The sequence below is a fragment of the Poecile atricapillus genome, chromosome 27, assembly GCF_030490865.1.
Source record: "Poecile atricapillus isolate bPoeAtr1 chromosome 27, bPoeAtr1.hap1, whole genome shotgun sequence".
NCBI classification, from domain to species: Eukaryota; Metazoa; Chordata; class Aves; order Passeriformes; family Paridae; genus Poecile; species Poecile atricapillus.
Window position 1 is genome coordinate 3,036,667 of NC_081275.1, and position 17,253 is coordinate 3,053,919.

The 17,253-nt window shown below is 61.2% G+C and overlaps 2 protein-coding genes across 2 annotated transcripts; both read right to left on the reverse strand.

The window, feature by feature from the left end:
* Positions 1-5,604: 5,604 nt before the first annotated feature.
* Positions 5,605-9,793, reverse strand: DHX58 (DExH-box helicase 58). The gene is made up of 12 exons (XM_058858246.1): positions 9,589-9,793; positions 9,311-9,512; positions 9,021-9,211; positions 8,697-8,813; positions 8,348-8,474; positions 8,085-8,267; positions 7,748-8,004; positions 7,483-7,632; positions 7,133-7,294; positions 6,687-6,877; positions 6,398-6,494; positions 5,605-6,159 (listed from the first exon to the last, which is right to left on the reverse strand). Exons 1-12 carry the CDS (start codon positions 9,754-9,756, stop codon positions 5,980-5,982), a joined length of 2,025 nt encoding a protein of 674 aa, XP_058714229.1. The 5' UTR covers positions 9,757-9,793; the 3' UTR covers positions 5,605-5,979.
* Positions 9,794-10,357: 564 nt separating this feature from the next.
* Positions 10,358-17,131, reverse strand: KAT2A (lysine acetyltransferase 2A). The gene is made up of 18 exons (XM_058858240.1): positions 16,913-17,131; positions 16,211-16,334; positions 15,657-15,802; positions 15,201-15,290; positions 14,872-15,053; positions 14,432-14,623; positions 14,236-14,342; positions 13,989-14,096; positions 13,766-13,902; positions 13,421-13,629; positions 13,224-13,350; positions 12,866-12,976; positions 12,633-12,776; positions 12,272-12,386; positions 12,144-12,180; positions 11,946-12,009; positions 11,655-11,739; positions 10,358-11,418 (listed from the first exon to the last, which is right to left on the reverse strand). The coding sequence occupies exons 1-18, from the start codon at positions 17,129-17,131 to the stop codon at positions 11,225-11,227; spliced, it is 2,391 nt and encodes a 796-aa protein (XP_058714223.1). The 3' UTR covers positions 10,358-11,224.
* Positions 17,132-17,253: the final 122 nt, after the last annotated feature.

Below are 17,253 nucleotides of genomic sequence, written 5' to 3' on the forward strand. Positions count from 1 at the left end.
TGGTGCCGGGGTTGGGGTCAGCCTTTAATGCAGCCAGAGTGGAAGAGGAGAAATTTGAAAGCTGTGTGGAAAAACAGCCAGGGAGGACAAATAAAAATGATTGAAATTGTTCAGCCCCAGTCACTTGTGAAGGAGCCCAGATGAGGTTCCAGGCAGGATCCAGCATCCTGAGCAGCCACCACTGAGGTGGGATATCACCCCTGAGGTGTGAGCCTGTGCCCACACTCCTGGCCAGCCCCAGGATCTACTTCATGCCATCAAAATCTGGGATACAGCAGCTTTCCAGGGCCATGAACGCATTTGTCTGATTTCTTTCTGATGCCTGAGACAGAATTCCTGTCAGGAAGGACATCCCTGTCACAGAGAACATCCTGGCCAGGGCAGAGCATCCCAGCCAAGGAGAACATCCCAGCCAAGGAAAATATCCCAGCCAGGGAGAACATCCCAGCCAGGGAGAACATCCTTGCCAGGTGCACACATGACCCACCAGCGAGGGCTGAACAGGCAGAGCTGGGTGCAGTTGGCCCAGGAATTTTAGCAGGGTCACCTTTGGTATCGCAGCGCTGCACAGTCCTCGTTCTGCAACGGGAGCAGTATCTCATTTCTTCCTCAATTAGCTCCTGATTATCAGTGTCCCAGGGCCCCTTTCCAGTCTCTGTTTAATGCACCATTAATAATTCATTTCTCAGATAGCAGGAACGCAGCGCGAGGTTGGGGCTTTGTGACTAATACGTACCAGAGCAACTCTCATCTCCAAGGGACAAATGAAGGCAACAAAAATAAAGTGGAAGAATCAAAGATAATATGTTTTGTGGCCTTTAATCAAACACTGCATAACGAGTTTGATTACTCAGGTGAAGAACACACGCGTATGCTGGGCTCTCATGCCTCGCCAGCATCGTCCCCATCCCACTGCCTTCCCTGGCACAGAGGGAAATTGAGGCACCTCGAGTTAAAACCAGGGCTGTCCTCCTCCCAGGGTTAGAGATTTAGGTATGAACTAGACCTTTCCTCAAGCTGGAAAATCCCAGGACCAGATTTGCCGGTGCCCAGCAGAGGCAGCGCAGTCGCTGAGGAGTTGCACGCATGCTGGCAGCTGCACATTAAGTGTGACGGGTTTCTGACAGATCCAATTATAAAGCCAGGTCTCAGCAGAATTGCAGCCCTAAGATTTAGTGCATGAAATTTTGTTTGGGAGTTTTCAGATATCGCAGCTCGTGCCAGGGGTCCCGGCAGGCCCCAGAGTGTGGCAGCACCTGCCAGCTGTCCCTGCTCTTACCCCACCGTGCTGCATCCCCCCTGCCACATCCTGCCAATGCCCAGCCCAAACACAGTCACCTAAAAATGGCAAGAAAGGAGAGTGGCCACCACCAGCAGCGCTGAGGAAGGCAGGACCTGCAGCCCCTCTGCTCTTCTGCCCCACAGAGACGTGCCCTGGCCCAGGGACTGTCCCTGCCCCTGCACAGTGGCTGGGATCAGGGACAGGGCTGTAAATCACTTGACTCCCAGTAGCTGAGGATTGGCCCAGGCCCTTCCACACAGCCCTAGAATGGTATTTTTAGCCCTTTCCTAGAAAAACAAGGTGGGCATGTGTCATGGTCCTGTTCTCAGCTGACCAGGGACTTGGCTGCCCTGGGGATGCTCCTCAGAGGAAAGCAGCCAAGAGACCTCCAGGGAACAAAATATCTGGGCCAGCGAGGCCATAGGGATGTGAGCCCAGCTGCTCCCACAGTGCACTGGTCTGAAGAGAGGTCAAGTCTCCTTGCCAGGCACAGGGCTGTTGTGCCCCAGCCAGTGCTGCACGAGCTTGTTCCATCAAAACCCCAGGATTAGGGGGTTTGTTTTACTTTTTCTAAGCAGCTGAGAGCACAGGGTTGTGCCCCGGTGCTGACAGGGGACCCTGGGACCCAGGTGGGCACAAAGCTTGGGATGAAAGCTGCACTGCTGCCATCAGATCAGAGCAGCATCACCATTCCCTGTCTCAGGAACCCAGGAGCTGTTGGGAAAAGAGATTTGCCTTTACATCCCTGAGGCTGTTCCATCCTCTGCCATCCACAGCTGAGCCCAGGCTGGCAGGAGCAGCCAGAAGGACGGTGCTGGGGGGCTCGGTGACTGTGGGGGACTGGAGTCTCCCCAGTGCTGGCTTTTGTACCCTCCTGGGGACAGCCAGCGAAGGGTGCAGCCCTTTCCCCAAGCTGGGACAGCTCCTCTGCACTGGCACCTCGTGGTTGGGCTGGTGGGATCCACACGGGGCACAGGCTTCAGCAGGCACCCGAGTGCCACCCGAGTGCCACCCGAGTGCCACCCGAGTGCCACGCAGCAGGGACACCTCCCTGATCCCCCTGGCACAAGCAGCCCTGGTGGTGCCAGCCTCATCCCGGTGCTCCCACCCTGGCCTGGGCAGGTGCCTGGCGGTGCCACCGGCCCGGCTGGAATCTCACACTGCGTGCCGGGGAGCTGTTTGAACCTAAGCAGAATAAACCTGCAGTGATTATATTTCCTGCCTCCTGCTCGGGGCGCCAGGGAAATTGTTTGATGCTAATCCCCTTGTTTAATCCAGCAGCATCCTGACATGCGAACAGTCAGGATTAACTCCCGGCGGGGCCGGGCGGGACAGGGAACCCCCGCACGCTTTGTGGGCTCCCGTGAGCTCCCGGCAGTGGAGCAGAGGGGATGCAGGAACAAAATGGGGAGAGGGCTTCTGGGTTTGGGCATCCAATTCCTCCACTGCAAGCACTTTTCTGAAGGATGGAATTTCCCCTGGTACAGAGAGGGAAAATCCAGCTGTCCCGGGAAAGGTCACCTCGGGGTCTGATGTGCTCCCAGGCTCTGGAAGAGATACTGTGCAATAGCCAGATTTTCAAATGTGCCTGGGAAGCAAAATTCAGTTCCCATCCCCCTCACCCAGGATGCCACCGGACTCCTGCTGCTCATCCTGCTGCTGCCTGAGCCAAAACCATGAAGCAGGATGGAGCCACGCACAGGGCAGGACCCCCAGCACCAGGCATCTCTTTGAGAAAGGTGCCTGGGGTCCTGCTTTGTGCCCTCCTTGCTGCAGACCTGCCCTGGATTTCAAATTTCAATCTGCCTGACTTTATCTTTCAGCCCCAGTTCTCATTATTCCTCTCTCTGCCAAGTTAAAGAGCCCTTTAATACCCAGCAGTTTTCTCCCCAGGAAGATGCTTGCATGCTGTAATCAAATCACATCTCAGGCTCCTTCCCGATAAGTTGAACAGGCTGAGCACTAAGTCCCGCTAAACACCAGCCTGGGGAAAGGGCTGACCTGAGGCACTGCCAGGTGGAGGAGCCGGAGGTTTTCCAGCTGGTGCCTTGGGAGGGGAATCGGTGCTTTCTGACGCACTGATGACAAATGAAATGAGCTGTGAAGAATAAATTGCTGCATTGCCCTGACTCTGTGAGCACACCCGGCTGCCGGGGGCACGGGAGTGCTGGGGCAGGAGGCCACAGGCGTTCCTGGGGCTGCTCCCGTGCTGGCAGCCTGTGGGCCAGGGGCAAACCACGCTGCTTGTGCCAGCAGAACTCGCTGCAGCAGCTGTTTGCTGCGGGGCTAATGCTGCCCATCTCTGCTTACAGACAGCCAGGCGTGATGGCCGGAACGTAAGGGCTCTGGGGAGCTGAGATAAGCAAAGGTGCTTCGAGCCACAGACTTCTTCCAGCCTGGGGATTTGGCCACAGGAGGCTGGCTCTGAAGGATGCCAGTCCTGAAGGATGCTGGCTCAGAAGGATGCAGGCTCTGAGGGATGCCAGCCCTGAAGGACACTGACCAAGGTCGCAGCACTGATCACTGCAGCTCGGCTGCTCCCTGCCGCCAGGCCCAAGGTGACCGAGCCCCTGGGAAGGAGAAATCCGATGTGGCTGATGTTAAACCAGGGACACAGAAGGAAGAACAAGCAGAGGCTGGATACAGACCCACTTGCAAAACCCACAGAGACTCACAGTGCTGTCCTGGCCCCGTATCCCATGGAGTCAGCTGCACCCCCTCAAAAAGGGGGAAGTTTTGTTACAGAAATTCTGGTTTGGGGCACCCAAGCTGATACACAGATCTACCAGGGCTGGTGAGGGGTTGCAGCACCCAGTGCTGTGGGCACCCACTGAACTAACTCACCACCTCAATTCTCCAAGCACAAATCAGGGCAATTTGAGCTGAGCAAAACGGTCTGGGGTCCCTGGGGAGGGATCCTGCCTAGGGAGCGGGAGGAGAGGCCATCCCATCCCACAAGGAGCTACAAATAACTCAAATGGCCTCATTACCCAGTTTCCGATGAACAGGAGCTTGGTTTCCCCAGGGCCATCTCCACCTGAAGGCAGGCTGTGTGTGCCTGACACTGCGGGAGCCTCTGGTACCAAAGTCAGGCAGGAGCAGGACTCTGTTCCCTGCTCGTGTCCTCGCCCTTCTGCAGCTCCTCCCCACCGGGACCTGCCGAGCACCGGCGATGCTTACCGGGGGCCGGGGGGGGTTCCCCGGGCCAGCACCAGAGAGTGTGGCAGGATCCCGGGGGGAAGGGACACGCGTGGAGCGGCAGCTGCAGCCCCCTGTACCCACCGGAGCATCCCCCGGCCCCCGCCCGATCATCTCCCGGTGCCCCAGGCATGCCCCGGTTCCCCGAACACTCCCGGTTCCCCCGGGATCGTTTCTCGGTTCCCCGAACACTCCCGGTTCCCCCGGGATCGTTTCCCGGTTCTCCGAACATCCCCCGGTCCCCCGGGATCGTTTCCCGGTTCTCCGAACATCCCCCGGTCCCCCGGGATCGTTTCCCGGTTCCCCGAACATCCCCTGGTCCCCCGGGATCATTTCCCGTTCCCCCGGGATCTTTTCCCGGTTCCCCGAACACTCCCGGTTCCCCCGGGATCGTTTCCCGTTCCCCCGCGACCTTTTCCCGGTTCCCCGAACATCCCCCGGTTCCCCCGGGATCGTTTCCCGGTTCCCCGAACACTCCCGGTTCCCCCGGGATCGTTTCCCGGTTCCCCGAACATCCCCCGGTTCCCCCGGGATCGTTTCCCGGTTCCCCGAACACTCCCGGTTCCCCCGGGATCGTTTCCCGGTTCCCCGAACACTCCCGGTTCCCCCGGGATCGTTTCCCGGTTCCCCCGGGATCGTTTCCCGGTTCCCCCGGGATCGTTTCCCATTCCCCGCTCTCCCCAGCCCGGCCCGGGGCTCCCTCCAGCGGCCGCGGCCGGGGCAGCGCGGGCGCTCCCGGTACCGAATCCCGAAGCCGGCCCGGTCCTGCGCCCCAGCCCGGTCCCGGTCCCGGTCCCGAGTCCCCCCGCAAGCCCCGCGGCTCCCCCGAAGCTCAGACACAAAACCCAGGGCGCTCCCAGGTGAGCCCGAGGGGACCCCAGGGGCTGCCCCAGAGGGGTTTAGGCTCGTTCTGCACCCCGGGAAGGTTCAGCCGTGGCTGGGTGGGTGGGACGGGTCCCTCAGGCCGCTGTCTGCGGGTGGGACAGAGCCGGGACAGCCTCACAGACCCCACTGTCCCCTGGAGACCCCTGCTCTGCTGGCACAGGGTACAGGGGCTTCTGGCTCTAGGGCCACGTCCCCCCTCGCAGCCTCAGCCCAGCCAGCTCTTGCCACGAGTGATGCGGCCACCCTGCCCCTTCAGTCCAGCATTTGTGTTTTTAATGGAGACCCATCAAATTCTTAAATCAGGGTGGAGAAGCACTGTCCTGGACCCACAGAAACAGATGGTTCTCCTGGCAGGGTTGAGAAGGCAGCAGCATGGGGAGCAAGGAAGGGTTTGGATGATTTTCCATCCCAGCATCTCATCCTTTCTACATGGGTGCAGCAAAGCTCCTTCAGCAGCCATGGGCTACAGCTAGGGACACACTGCTGGGGCTCAGAGCAGCGAGAAGGAGAGGAGCGAGCTGTGGATCTCTGTCCAAGGGTCCAGGAAGCCTCCCCTGTTCATGTAGCACCCTGGAAGTGTCCTGTGAATATTCCTGTTCTGAACAGAGCCTGTACTAGAAGGACAGGCTGCAGGTGTCAGAGCAGTACTCCAGGTAGTCAAACGCCTTGATGGGGAACGTCACAGAGCCCCACTTCTTGTACCTCCTCTTCTCTTCTGGTGTCTCCACCACGAAGTTTTTGATGCAGAGGATAGGCAGCTTCACCTGCCGGTACAGCATCTCCATCCCCCAGTCCTGTGTGGGCAGGGAGGGGACAGTTACACACACACAGCGTCCCCAGGGCCACGCACACAGGGATGGGACAGCTCGTGCTCCCAAGGCATGTCCTTCCTCTGGAGACAGTCCGTGTCCATGTCCCACAGCACACACATGACACATGCATGTGCAGCTGGGAACTGGGGCACAAGGCACAGCCCTTCCTGTCCCTCCTGCTCTGACTGGGCTGCAGACACAGGGGAATTGTGGAGCTCACCTGGCTGCAGGCTTTGCAGGAGATACAGCAGCCGGGCTCCCAGTCCTTGAAAGTCCGCTGGAACTGTATTTTCCCAGAGGAAACTCTGTAATACGACCTGGAAGGAAATGGTCACCAGCCACTAAGGATGATGGTCCAGGGGACACAAACAGGGCAGCACAGGTGCTCCCATAGTCCAACAAAGTTCCTGCAATCTCCCTGTACCAAGGTCCCTGAGAAAGAGCTGGCAGCAGGCTGGCACTACCCTCGCCCATCTGCCTGCTCACCGCTGCCCATGTGAGACTCCTACCCGAATTTGGGGTTGATGTTGACGTGGTGCATGCCCTCCACGGTGCGGATGTCGCTGCCGCGGCACACGGCCGTGTTGCAGTTGACACAGTACAGGCGAACGGCGTCCGGGTCGTGCAGCTGCCGCCGCTTGCTGATCCTGGCCTCCTTCATCAGCCAGCTGGCCACGGCCACCCGCTGCAGCTCCCGGATCTGGGGGGGACAGGGACAGGACTGCAGGCAGGGACAGATGGCAGACAGGGCAAATCCACGGCTACCGAGGGATGTGTCATCCCAGGAGCATAAGCCACAGGGCAGGATGGGCACACGCTGCCCCGTGCCCCTCACACAACCCCATGCCAGGATCTGGTGCTTCCCTGAGACAGAGCAGGCAGCCAAATGCAGGGTGCAGAGGGGAGCAAGAGCTGCCTGGCCCTGCCAGTGCCCACAGCAGCACCCAGTACCCACCTTTTGGCAGTACTCCTGCTCAGGCATGGCTTGCACTGCCCGAATCGCCCTCTTCATGAGCTCCACCAGGTCCTCATTGAGCAGCTCTCGGGTCACTTCTCTGCTGTTGGCTTTGGCAAGGACCGAGTAGACGCTGTTCTCAGCACGGGCACGGCCCCGCGCCTGCAGGGCAAGGTCCAAATGTTGCAGTCAGTAGAAGAGGGACACAGCCAAGCCTTCTGTGCTACCCTGTGAGGATGGAGCCACCTCCACCCTCCCCTGTGCCTTGCCAAGGAGATGTTCTGCTGGGCTCATCCCCAGGGAGCAGCTTTGGGGGATCCTGGCAGGGCCAGAGGGAGCCGGGGCAGCACCTGCATCATGGCGATCTCATTGGTCATCAGCCCATAGCGGACCACAATGTTGCACTCGGGGATGTCCAGGCCCTCCTCGGCCACACTGGTGGAGAAGAGAAGGTTGAGGGCTCCCTCACGGAATTTCTTGATCACATCCTGCTGCTCATTCTGGGTAGACAGAGGGGTGATGCTTCAGCAGCTGTGTAGGGTTCTGAGAGCTGGGCAGCACCCGCAGCACCCCAAAATGTGCCGTGGGGTCAGCCCAGTTCCTTCCTCCACTCACCTGCGTCATGTGCCTGGTCTGGTTGCTGTAGCCGGCACCGGTGAGGACGGCAGCTCTGATGTGTTGCCTGTGGAGCGTGGCCGTGGTCTGCAGCCAGCTGAACAGGCTGTGGGCACTCTGCCTTGTCTGGGTGAAGACGATGCCACGAGAAGTTCCCGGGGGCTGAAAGTGCTCACACAGGATCTCCTCCAGCTTGCCCAGCCTGGGGTTCTCATAGCGGTGGTCCCCGGCAAGTGCCTGCAGGCTCGCCCTGTTCTCTGCACAGGTGAGCAGGGTGTCAGGGACACCCTGTTCCCAAAATGCAGCCAGTATCACCCCCCCCAGGCCCCTCTGTTACCCTCAAACATGGCAGTGAGGAACTGTTCAGTGGGGCCCTTCTTCTCCATCTCAGTGCTGTAGAACTGCTGGAGGCACTGGAAGGCATCCACCATCCGCACGGTGTCATTGATCAGCAAAGCGTCGTTGTACTTGCGCAGGTGCAGGGCGCACACCCGCGTCTTGCGACAAAACATCTCTGCAGCTGGAGGGGCCAGGGGACACCGCAGTCACAGCCTGTCCCCGCGGCTCAGCCCTGCCACACCCACACTGCCACACCCTCACCTCTCTTCTCCAGCTCCACAATGCGCTGCTCGTAAATCTGCGTGCCAAAGTTCTGCGGGAGATCCGGCTTCTCCATGAACTGCTGGATCTGCACCATCACCTTCTTCAGCTGCTCACCAAAGGGGTCCTGGGAGCAGGGAGGGGCTCAGGACCCCGGAATTGTGGCTGCTTGCATGGCAGGACCCAGACAGTTGCAGGATCCCCCAGCACCAAAGCTCTGGGTTAACTGATTTTTCACACTGGCCTGAGTGAAGCGGATGAAGGGACACAGGCCCTCACCCAGCAGGGTTTGGGGTTCTCATCTCCCACCCAGTGAGCAGCCCCATGGCTCTGAGCAGCCGTCCCTCACCTGCTCTCTGTCCTGGCACAGGTCATACTGCTTCCTGGGTTGGGGGACATGGCTCTGCAGGTGCTGCACCTCGTCCTGCACTGATGTGATCTTCTCAGTGTCCAGGTTGGCACAGATCTGAGAGGGAAAGACTCTGCTTCCACCCTGAGCCCAGCTGCCCAGGACAGTGCTGTGCGTGGTGCTCGCTGGCAACCTGGTGAGTTTGGGGACAACACCTTTGGGTTGCCCAGCACCCACACACCCAGGCATTCCCCCCATCCCAAGGGACACCCTGCTGCACCCCAGGGCGAGCTGTGCTGAAGCAGGACGGGGCACAGGACACACCTGCAGGATGTGCTCTACGGCCCCCTCAAAGGATGTTGCCCCCCCAGTGCCAGGGGATGCCGTCAGCCCCAGGACCTGTGGCAGGTCCTGCTCCCCGCTGAGCTTGCGCTGAAGGTATCTCAGCATGATCTTGTTGTAGACGGCGTCCTTGTGCGTGTGGTGGCACTCGTCTATCACCAGCAGTGAGAAATCTGCTCCGGGCCAGGGAGGGGAGCGGGGTGAGATGGTTGCTCAGTCTGGGGGCTCAGCCACAGCCGTGGGGCCAGCAGTACATGTGGTGTGGTGCCTACCTGTCAGCTCCACCTGCATGTCCTCCTCCGTGCTGACCAGGGCGTTCTGCAGAATCTGGGCTGTGCAGATGACAACATCGCTCTTCTTCACCAGCTGGGCAAAGAAGGTTTTGTGGCTGGTGTCCCCACTAATGGACACCACCTTAAAGGTGTCCTGCAGTGCATGGAACTCCTTCTCGCTGTGCTGGTCCACCAGGTGCACCTGCGCCCACAGGAGCACCCTCAGCAGCGGCCGGGATCCCCGCCGAGGCTCCCGCGGTGCTGGGGCAGGGCAGTACCTTGTTGACAAGCACGGCCACCTTTCCGCCCCGCCGGCTCTCCAGGTGCCGCCGGCACACGTGGACGGCCACGCGGGTCTTCCCGGCGCCCGTGGGCAGACAAACGATGCTGTTGCGGCCGAGCAGGGCCGGGGCCGCCGCCTCCCGCTGGTACCCCCGGAGCTCCATTCCCCGCAGCCGGGACCGCTCGGGAATCGAAACTGGAGGCGGCGCATCCGCCCGGTCCCGGCGGGGCGGGGCAGGGGGAGGGCCCGGCAAGGGGGGGGACACGCCGAGCCGAACCGAACCGAGCCGAACCGAGCCGAGCCGAGCCGAGCCGAGCCGAGCCGAGCCGAGCCAAACCGAACCGAGCCGAACCCTGCCGAGCCGAGCCGAACCGAACCCTGCCCAGCCCAGCCGAACCGAACCCAGCCCAGCCGAACCTAACTGAGCAGAGCCAAACTGAACCGAACCGAGCCGCCCGCCCGGCCCGGGGAGCCCCCCTGGAGCCCCGGCTGCAAACTGGAGCCGAAACCAAAACCCAGTGGAGCTCCCGCAGAACCCCCCCGCCCCTGCACCCCGGCCTGTCCGGGACCCCAGCGCAGCACCGTGCACCCCAACCAACCCCTGCACCCCAGTTCTGCCCACGGCACCCCAGCCCATCCACCGTGATCTTCACACTCTCCCCATCCTGAGCTGTTCCTGCTCCCCTCCCCAGCGCCCTCTGGAGCATCCCAGGTTGTCCCCCCGCCTACCATGTTGGGGTGAGCCCCAAGAATGGAGCTGGGGCTGCACAAGGACATTTATTAAAAAAAAAACAACAAAACAAACAAACCAACGAAAACACCAGTCAAGTGGAAATGGGGGAGTAGAGGGCAGGGAAAGGGGTGGGGGGCACAAGGAGGTGGGAGCAAGGGGGGAGACGAGCAGAGGTGGCTGCCAGCCAGAGCAGAGCAGGGAGCAGAGGCCAGCACAGCACCGGGCAGCCACCTTCCCTGGCACTCAGAGGGGCAGGACTGGGGCTGGCAGCCTCCCACACCCCAGCTGGCAGCAGGGGCAGGCAGGGAGGATGTACCGGCAGGGAAGGCAGACCTGCCCCGGGGGGAGGGAAGAGCTGACAGAGGCAGCAGGAGCTGGGTGTGCAGGGCAGAGCCCCCTGCCCAGCAGGACCCTGGCCCAGGAGCAGCACCGCTGCGGGCAGCACAGGGCTGACCCCGCCGTACATTCAGTGTGAGGGGTAGGGGCTGCCTGTACGTGGACGGAGCAGAAACCAAAGCACTTGTGTACCCCTGCCCTGTCACAGGGAGTCAGGGCAGAAGGCACGATCCCAGGTAAAGGGATGCACAGGGGTCAGGGGGCTTCCCCTCCCCAGGCAGAGGCAGGAGCTCAGTGCTGTCCCTGCCCAGGGCAGGTTCTGATGAGGCAGCTCCAGCCTCACCCCTATTCCCTGGGAGAGGCAGCCAGAGCACCTCAGGGATAAAAGCACCGGCCCCCCAGCCCCTGTGGCTCCCCGAGAACGAAAGCCCTGCTCCCAAGGCTGCTCAGCAGCACCAATCCCTCCAGCAGCTCCCACCAACAGAGTGGGGCTAGATCCCACAGGAGCCCTGTCCCTCCCATGGGAGGGCCAGTGGCCACAGCAGGTCTAGGCCAGCCCCCGCTACTTGTCAATGAGCCCCCCCTCCTTGAGCTTGAAGTAGAAGAACTTCTCGAGGGTGTTGGCACACTTGCAGTAGTCGCTGTCGGGCGGGTTGTACTCGCGGCAGTTGGTGATGATGCGCTGCAGGTCGGCGATGAACAGCTTCTTGGTGACGTAGTAGCGGTTCTTCAGGCGCTCCGTCATGGTCTTCAGGTCTGTGGGTGGGGAAGGGTCAGACCCCTCCCTCCCCAGGCCTCTGCAACCCCCAGCCACTGAGCTGGACACCAACCATGTGTCCCAACTCATTGCTCTGTCATTGCTCTGGGGTGGAATAGCCCGAGGCTCCCACCACCCCAAACACGAGTCCCCAGCACAGATCCCACTATTAATGTGGGGTTCTCAGCCCCCTCTTCTGCAATCCTGTCCTGGGAGGCTGGACACAGCAACCTACCAATGGGGAAGCGGATGATTTCATAGTAGTCTGGTGCCTCTGACTTCTTCACCGGCTCCATGAAGGGCCACGCACTGGGGTGGGTCTGGGGAGAAGTGGGGGGCAGTTGGAGCAGTGAACACACAACCCTTGCTTGCCCCAGCACCCAGGGGTCCTGCTCCCCCCACACCTCAGTCCCCCAGCAGTGCCCCAGAACAAAGCCCTGTACAGCCCATCCCAAGGGAGGCAGCTCTGAGCTCTGCCTGTCAGGCAGACAGGCACCCCAGAGTGAGGGTCCTTTCCTGCCCACACCTTGATCTGGGCCAGGAGGTTCTTCAGCATGTTGTAGAGCTGGTCTGGGTCCTTCAGCTCCTTCCTGCATGACAAAGCCAGTGCCCATCAGCCTCTCTCCATTCCAGGGCCAGGAAAATGCCAAGACTGAGGCACAGCCTGAGCTGAGCCCCCAGCCCTGCTGCTGCAGGCCTACCCCCACCCCCATGCAGCACTCACCCCTTCTCCTTCCCCAGTGGTTTCCATCCTGTTTCTCCTGGAAGACAAATGTCAGTGTCAGCATGTCTGCACTGCAGCCATGAGAGGGAGGACAGCACCGTCCTGCCAGACCCCCTGCCAGGACTCACGGATGCCAGGGACGCTCTCGATGGGGATCTGCCTCACGCCCTCCTTGAAGCAGGTCAGGCCTGGGTAGACTTTGCGGATCTGGGCCTGTTTCCTTTCTATCAACTTCTTGATGATCTGCAGGGAATGGGGGTTAGAAAGGAGCAGGTAAATGGGGGGCTGCAGGATGCTCCCGTGATGTGGGACCCCACAAACCCACCATGCAGGGCCAGAAACAACCCTGGACAGTGTCAATGCCACCAGTGCCCCCCTTGCTGCCCTGCAACTCTGCTCTCAGGGCCATCACAGCCCCACACCTCTCCCCTGCCTTCAGGGGGTAGCTGGCAGCACCCACCTATCCTCCTGCCCACCCCTGGGCTGTACCTCCTTCTGCTTCTTGATGATGTGTGAAAGCTCAGTGTAGGGGATGCGGGGGTTCAGCTCACACTCCATCAGGGTCGCCCCCTCGTAGTCCTTGATGTATCCCAGGTAGCGGCTCTTGGGGACCTTGATGTCCTTAGAAAAGCCCTAGGAGAGAGGAGCAGGTGGGAGGGGGTAGGTGGAAGGGGGCAGGTGTGCAGCAGAGCTGGGGGCAGCTCCTAGGGAAAGGAGCCCACCTGCTTTTTGAAGTAGCCAATGGCGTACTCATCTGCATAGGTGAGGAAGTAGAGGATGTTGTGCTTGATGTGGTACTCCTTCAGGTGATTCATCAGGTGCGTCCCATAGCCCTTGGGGAAGTACCGTGAGACAGGGACCCCCCCCAGGCAGCCCCAGTTGGGATAAACAACCCCCTCCCACCCATGGAAATGGCAGCTGGAAGATGTCCTGCAGCAACCACCACTGCTTGGGGTTGGCCAATGCTGAGCAGGTCTGGCTGCCCAAGGGGCTGGGACAGCCCTACCCAAGCTGCAGAGACCATCCTGCCCACACCAAGCTTTGGGGGACACACGTGTGTGCCCATCTCCCTGCTCTCACCTTCACTTGCTCATTGGAGGTGACAGCACAGAACACAATCTCCGTGAAACCTTGGGTAGGGAACATGCGGAAGCAGATGCCCCCGATCACTCGTCCGTCCTTGATCAGTGCCAGGGTCTTGTGCTTCCTGCGGGCAGCACGGCCGAGGATGAGGGGAGCCCCCCACACCGGCCCCCCCGCATCCCCCAGCCACGCACGGGTCAAAGACGAGGCGAGTGATGTACTCCTTGGGCATGCGGGGCAGCTGGTGTGAGAAGACATTCTGCAGCCCCACCAGCCACATCAGGATCTTCTTGTTGGATTTCTGTGAGAGCGAGTTGCCGATGACGTGGAACTCGATGATGCCGCGGCGCTCCTCCAGCCGCGCCGTCTCATCCCGCGCCGCGTTGGCCGACAGCAGGCTGGTCTGGGGGCACAGGAGGGGGGGTCACTGACCTTGCACACCCTCTGTTGTGCAGCCCCACTCCACCCTGGCACACTGGGGAAGCAGCTCTGTGGGCCCTGGAGAGGACCAGAGCCACCCCAGCATCCGCAGCCCATACCTCGGGGCCCAGCATGGCAGCAGGGTCTGTGATGGTCAGCATGACCTCGTTCACCAGCTCCATGGGGATGTCTCCCATGACACGGATCCGCTTGGCATCCTCCAGCGTCAGGCTCTCAGGTAGCTTCCGCTTCTCTCCTGGGATGGGAGCAGAGCGGCACATCCAGCGCTGGGAGGAACCACGGACAGTTCCAGCTCTCTGGCGTGGGCTCATGGGACCTTACCTGGCAGGGGCTCGGGGGTGCTGGAGTCCAGGCTGGCAGCCGAGCTGCTGCTGCTGAGCTTCTTGCTGAAGAGAGGAGTGGTGGGCACGGCAACGGTGCTCACCACAGCTGCAACAGACCCATGGTGCCCATGACTGCTGGAAAATGCCTCATCACGCCATGGCAGCCCAGCCACCGCCACTGCTCAGCCACACCTTGACCCTTTATCCCACAGCCCCCAAACACCGGGAGCTGCTTCCTAAAATACCTGGGCGAGACACCAGCTGGGCACCCTCTGCAGCTGGCACTGTGAAATCAGCCTCCCAGATTGGAGAGTTCTCACCGTAGATCTCCTCCTCCAGCATGGAGAGGAACCTGGAAGGGAGTGACACATCAGCATGCAAGCACCTCAAAAGAGGAGTCCCCTCAGTGTTCCAGCTGCCATCTCCACACTGGGCACCTACTTGGGGAAGTGGGTGAGGATCAGTGTCCGCTTCTCTGGCACAAGCTTGTCCTTCTCCACCCGGAACTTCTCCAGCAGCTGCCGGCGGGTCACCGTGAAGATGGACTTGAGGAGGCTGCGCCCAAAGACGTGGGTGGTCTCATAGCGGGGCAGGCTGTCACAGCTCTGTGGCACATGGCAGTAGCACAGCCACCTGTGGGACAGGAAGGGGCTCTGGTGACAGGGCCAGAACCAGACCCCAGAGCAACCATATCCCTGCTGGGCCAATGCTGCTGGGAGCAGGGGCAAGAAGAGCAGGTGGACAAAGGGCACAGCTGACAATTAGAAGCATTGACCCCACTGGGTGCCTGCTCTCCTACTGGACTGACCATCTGGGAGAGCTGGGGAGAGTCCTGGGAGTTAGACCCCAGGGGGGCTGGCTCAGTGGCCCCCTGCCCTCACCTGGTGTAGTTGACCTTGTAGGTGGCCACGTCGTCGTTCTGGGAGCGCTGACGGAACTGGGACGGTGTCTCCAGCTTCCAGTAGTTGAGGCACAGCAGGAACATCTTGGAGAGCTCATACATGGTCTGGCGCTCCTTGGGTGGCAAGTGGCTGAACTTGTACTGCACAAAATTCAGGACTCCCTGGGGAGAGGATGGGACAGTGGGAGGGTGTCAGGGGCTGCTCTGGGCTCTTCCATGCTGCCTCCCAGACAGGGAGGGAACTGTGCAAGAGCAGCACAATGCAGGACAAGTCACCAGGGCAGGGCACGAGCCTGACAGCAGCCTCACCTGCTCAATGTTCGGTTTCTCAAAGGGGGGGCTCCCCAGGGACCCCTCAACCACAGGCTGGCTCATCTGCAGGATGCACTTCCGCAGCAGCTACAAAGACACCGTCACACATGGTCAAAAGAGTCCCAGGAACTGCATGCTCCAGGAATGGTGGGGGTGGCTGAATGCTGCCATGGGGCTGCTCCAATTTCTGCAGCCAGGAAGGCACCAGTGCTGCCCTTGGAGCACACCCATTCATCCCCTAGAAACTGCCCCCCTAGGGAATTCAAGGCCAGGAGAGCAGTCACTCCGGAAGAGGGTTGGGATTCCACAGCTGGGCTGTGGATGGTTCACAGCCCCACCTTCAGCACCAGCTCCAGCAGAGCACGAATAGTGGGACAGCCCCTGCTCCCCCACAATGACCAGACAAATCCCCCCATGAGTGGGGCAGTGAGACATGCAAAGCCCCAGACACACCTTGAACAGGTAGAAATACACCTGCTTGGTGTCCGTGTCCTCCTCCTTGTGCACTGACATGAACAGGTTCTCCACATCCACCACCATGCCCAGCAGACGGTTGATCTCTTCCTCTGAGACGTTCTCCAGGTGGGACACATGATCCGCTGTGCCAGAGAGAAAAGCACCGTGAGACCGAGGGATCAGCACCCTGAGGCCGAGGGATCAGCACCCTGAGACCGAGGGATCTGCACTGTGAGACTGAGGGATCAGCACTGTGAGACCGAGGGATCAGCACCCTGAGACCGAGGGATCAGCACCCTGAGGCCGAGGGATCAGCACTGTGAGACCGAGGGATCAGCACTGTGAGACCGAGGGATCAGCACCCTGAGGCCGAGGGATCAGCACTGTGAGACCGAGGGATCAGCACTGTGAGACCGAGGGATCAGCACCCTGAGGCCGAGGGATCAGCACCCTGAGGCCGAGGGATCAGCACTGTGAGACCGAGGGATCAGCACTGTGAGACCGAGGGATCAGCACCACTCGCCCTGCCCAGGAGGTCCCCCAGGAGTTACCCAGGGCATGGCCACAGCTCCGGCACGCTTCGCTCAGGTTGGTCACCGGCTGCTGCAGGTCCATTCGAGGGGCTGTGGGGGGGTTTGGGTTCTTCCAGCCATTGCATTTGCAGGCATCGTTGGCCTGGGATGAGGGACAGGAGTGGTGGTTGCAGTGTCCCACACACTGCCACAGGCTGAGGCTGCCGCCTTCTGTGGCCAAAGGATTTCCCTGGCTCCCACCGACCCCTTTTCACCCAGCTCAGCCCTCACCCTGCATCAGCCACCATCCCAACACTCCTCCATGCAGCCCCAGGACTCTGCAGCCCCTGCCCAGTGACATCCCTGCACCTCTCTTGGATAACTCAGCACTCTCTTCCTGCACCCCCTGCCCGCACACAGCACAGCAGCCCCGTCCAGCACCCCATGTACATCCCAGCACCCAACCCCGCATCCTTTGTCCACGTATTCCTTGCACTCACCCTCCTGCACCCCCTAAATTTCCCTCCTACACGCACAAACGTCCTTGCAACTCCCTCCTGCACCCCCCGCTCAGGTCAGCACCCTCGTCCTTCATCCCCCACCCATGCACAGCACTGAACCTCCACTCCTCTATGCCCTGCACCCCGTCCTGCACCGCCCACCCATGCCCGTCCTTGCATGTCCCGTTCCTGCCCAGCCTGGAGCCCCACCCGCTGCCCCCCCGGTGCCGCTGTCCCGCACCTTGCAGGCCGAGAAGACCCCCAGCTTCTCCAGCTTCTTCCCGCGGGGGAACCCCCGCACCTGCGCCTTGCGCTGACTCGCCCGCTGCTGCTGGCTCAGCCCGGGCCGTGCCGGGTCGCTGGATCCCGCTCCTCCGGCCGTTCCCCCGCTCGCCCCCGCCGTTCCCGTCCCCGGGCCCGGCGGGGGCCGCCCGGGCTGCGAGGCCTCCGGCTCCGCCATGCCGGGCCCGGCGTGCGCCCCGCGCTCAGTGCGCCTGCGCGCCGGGAACGCCGGGATCTGTAGTCCGCCGCGGCGGGGGAGGAGGGGCCGGTGCTCCCGGGACGGCGCTCCCGAGCCCGGTT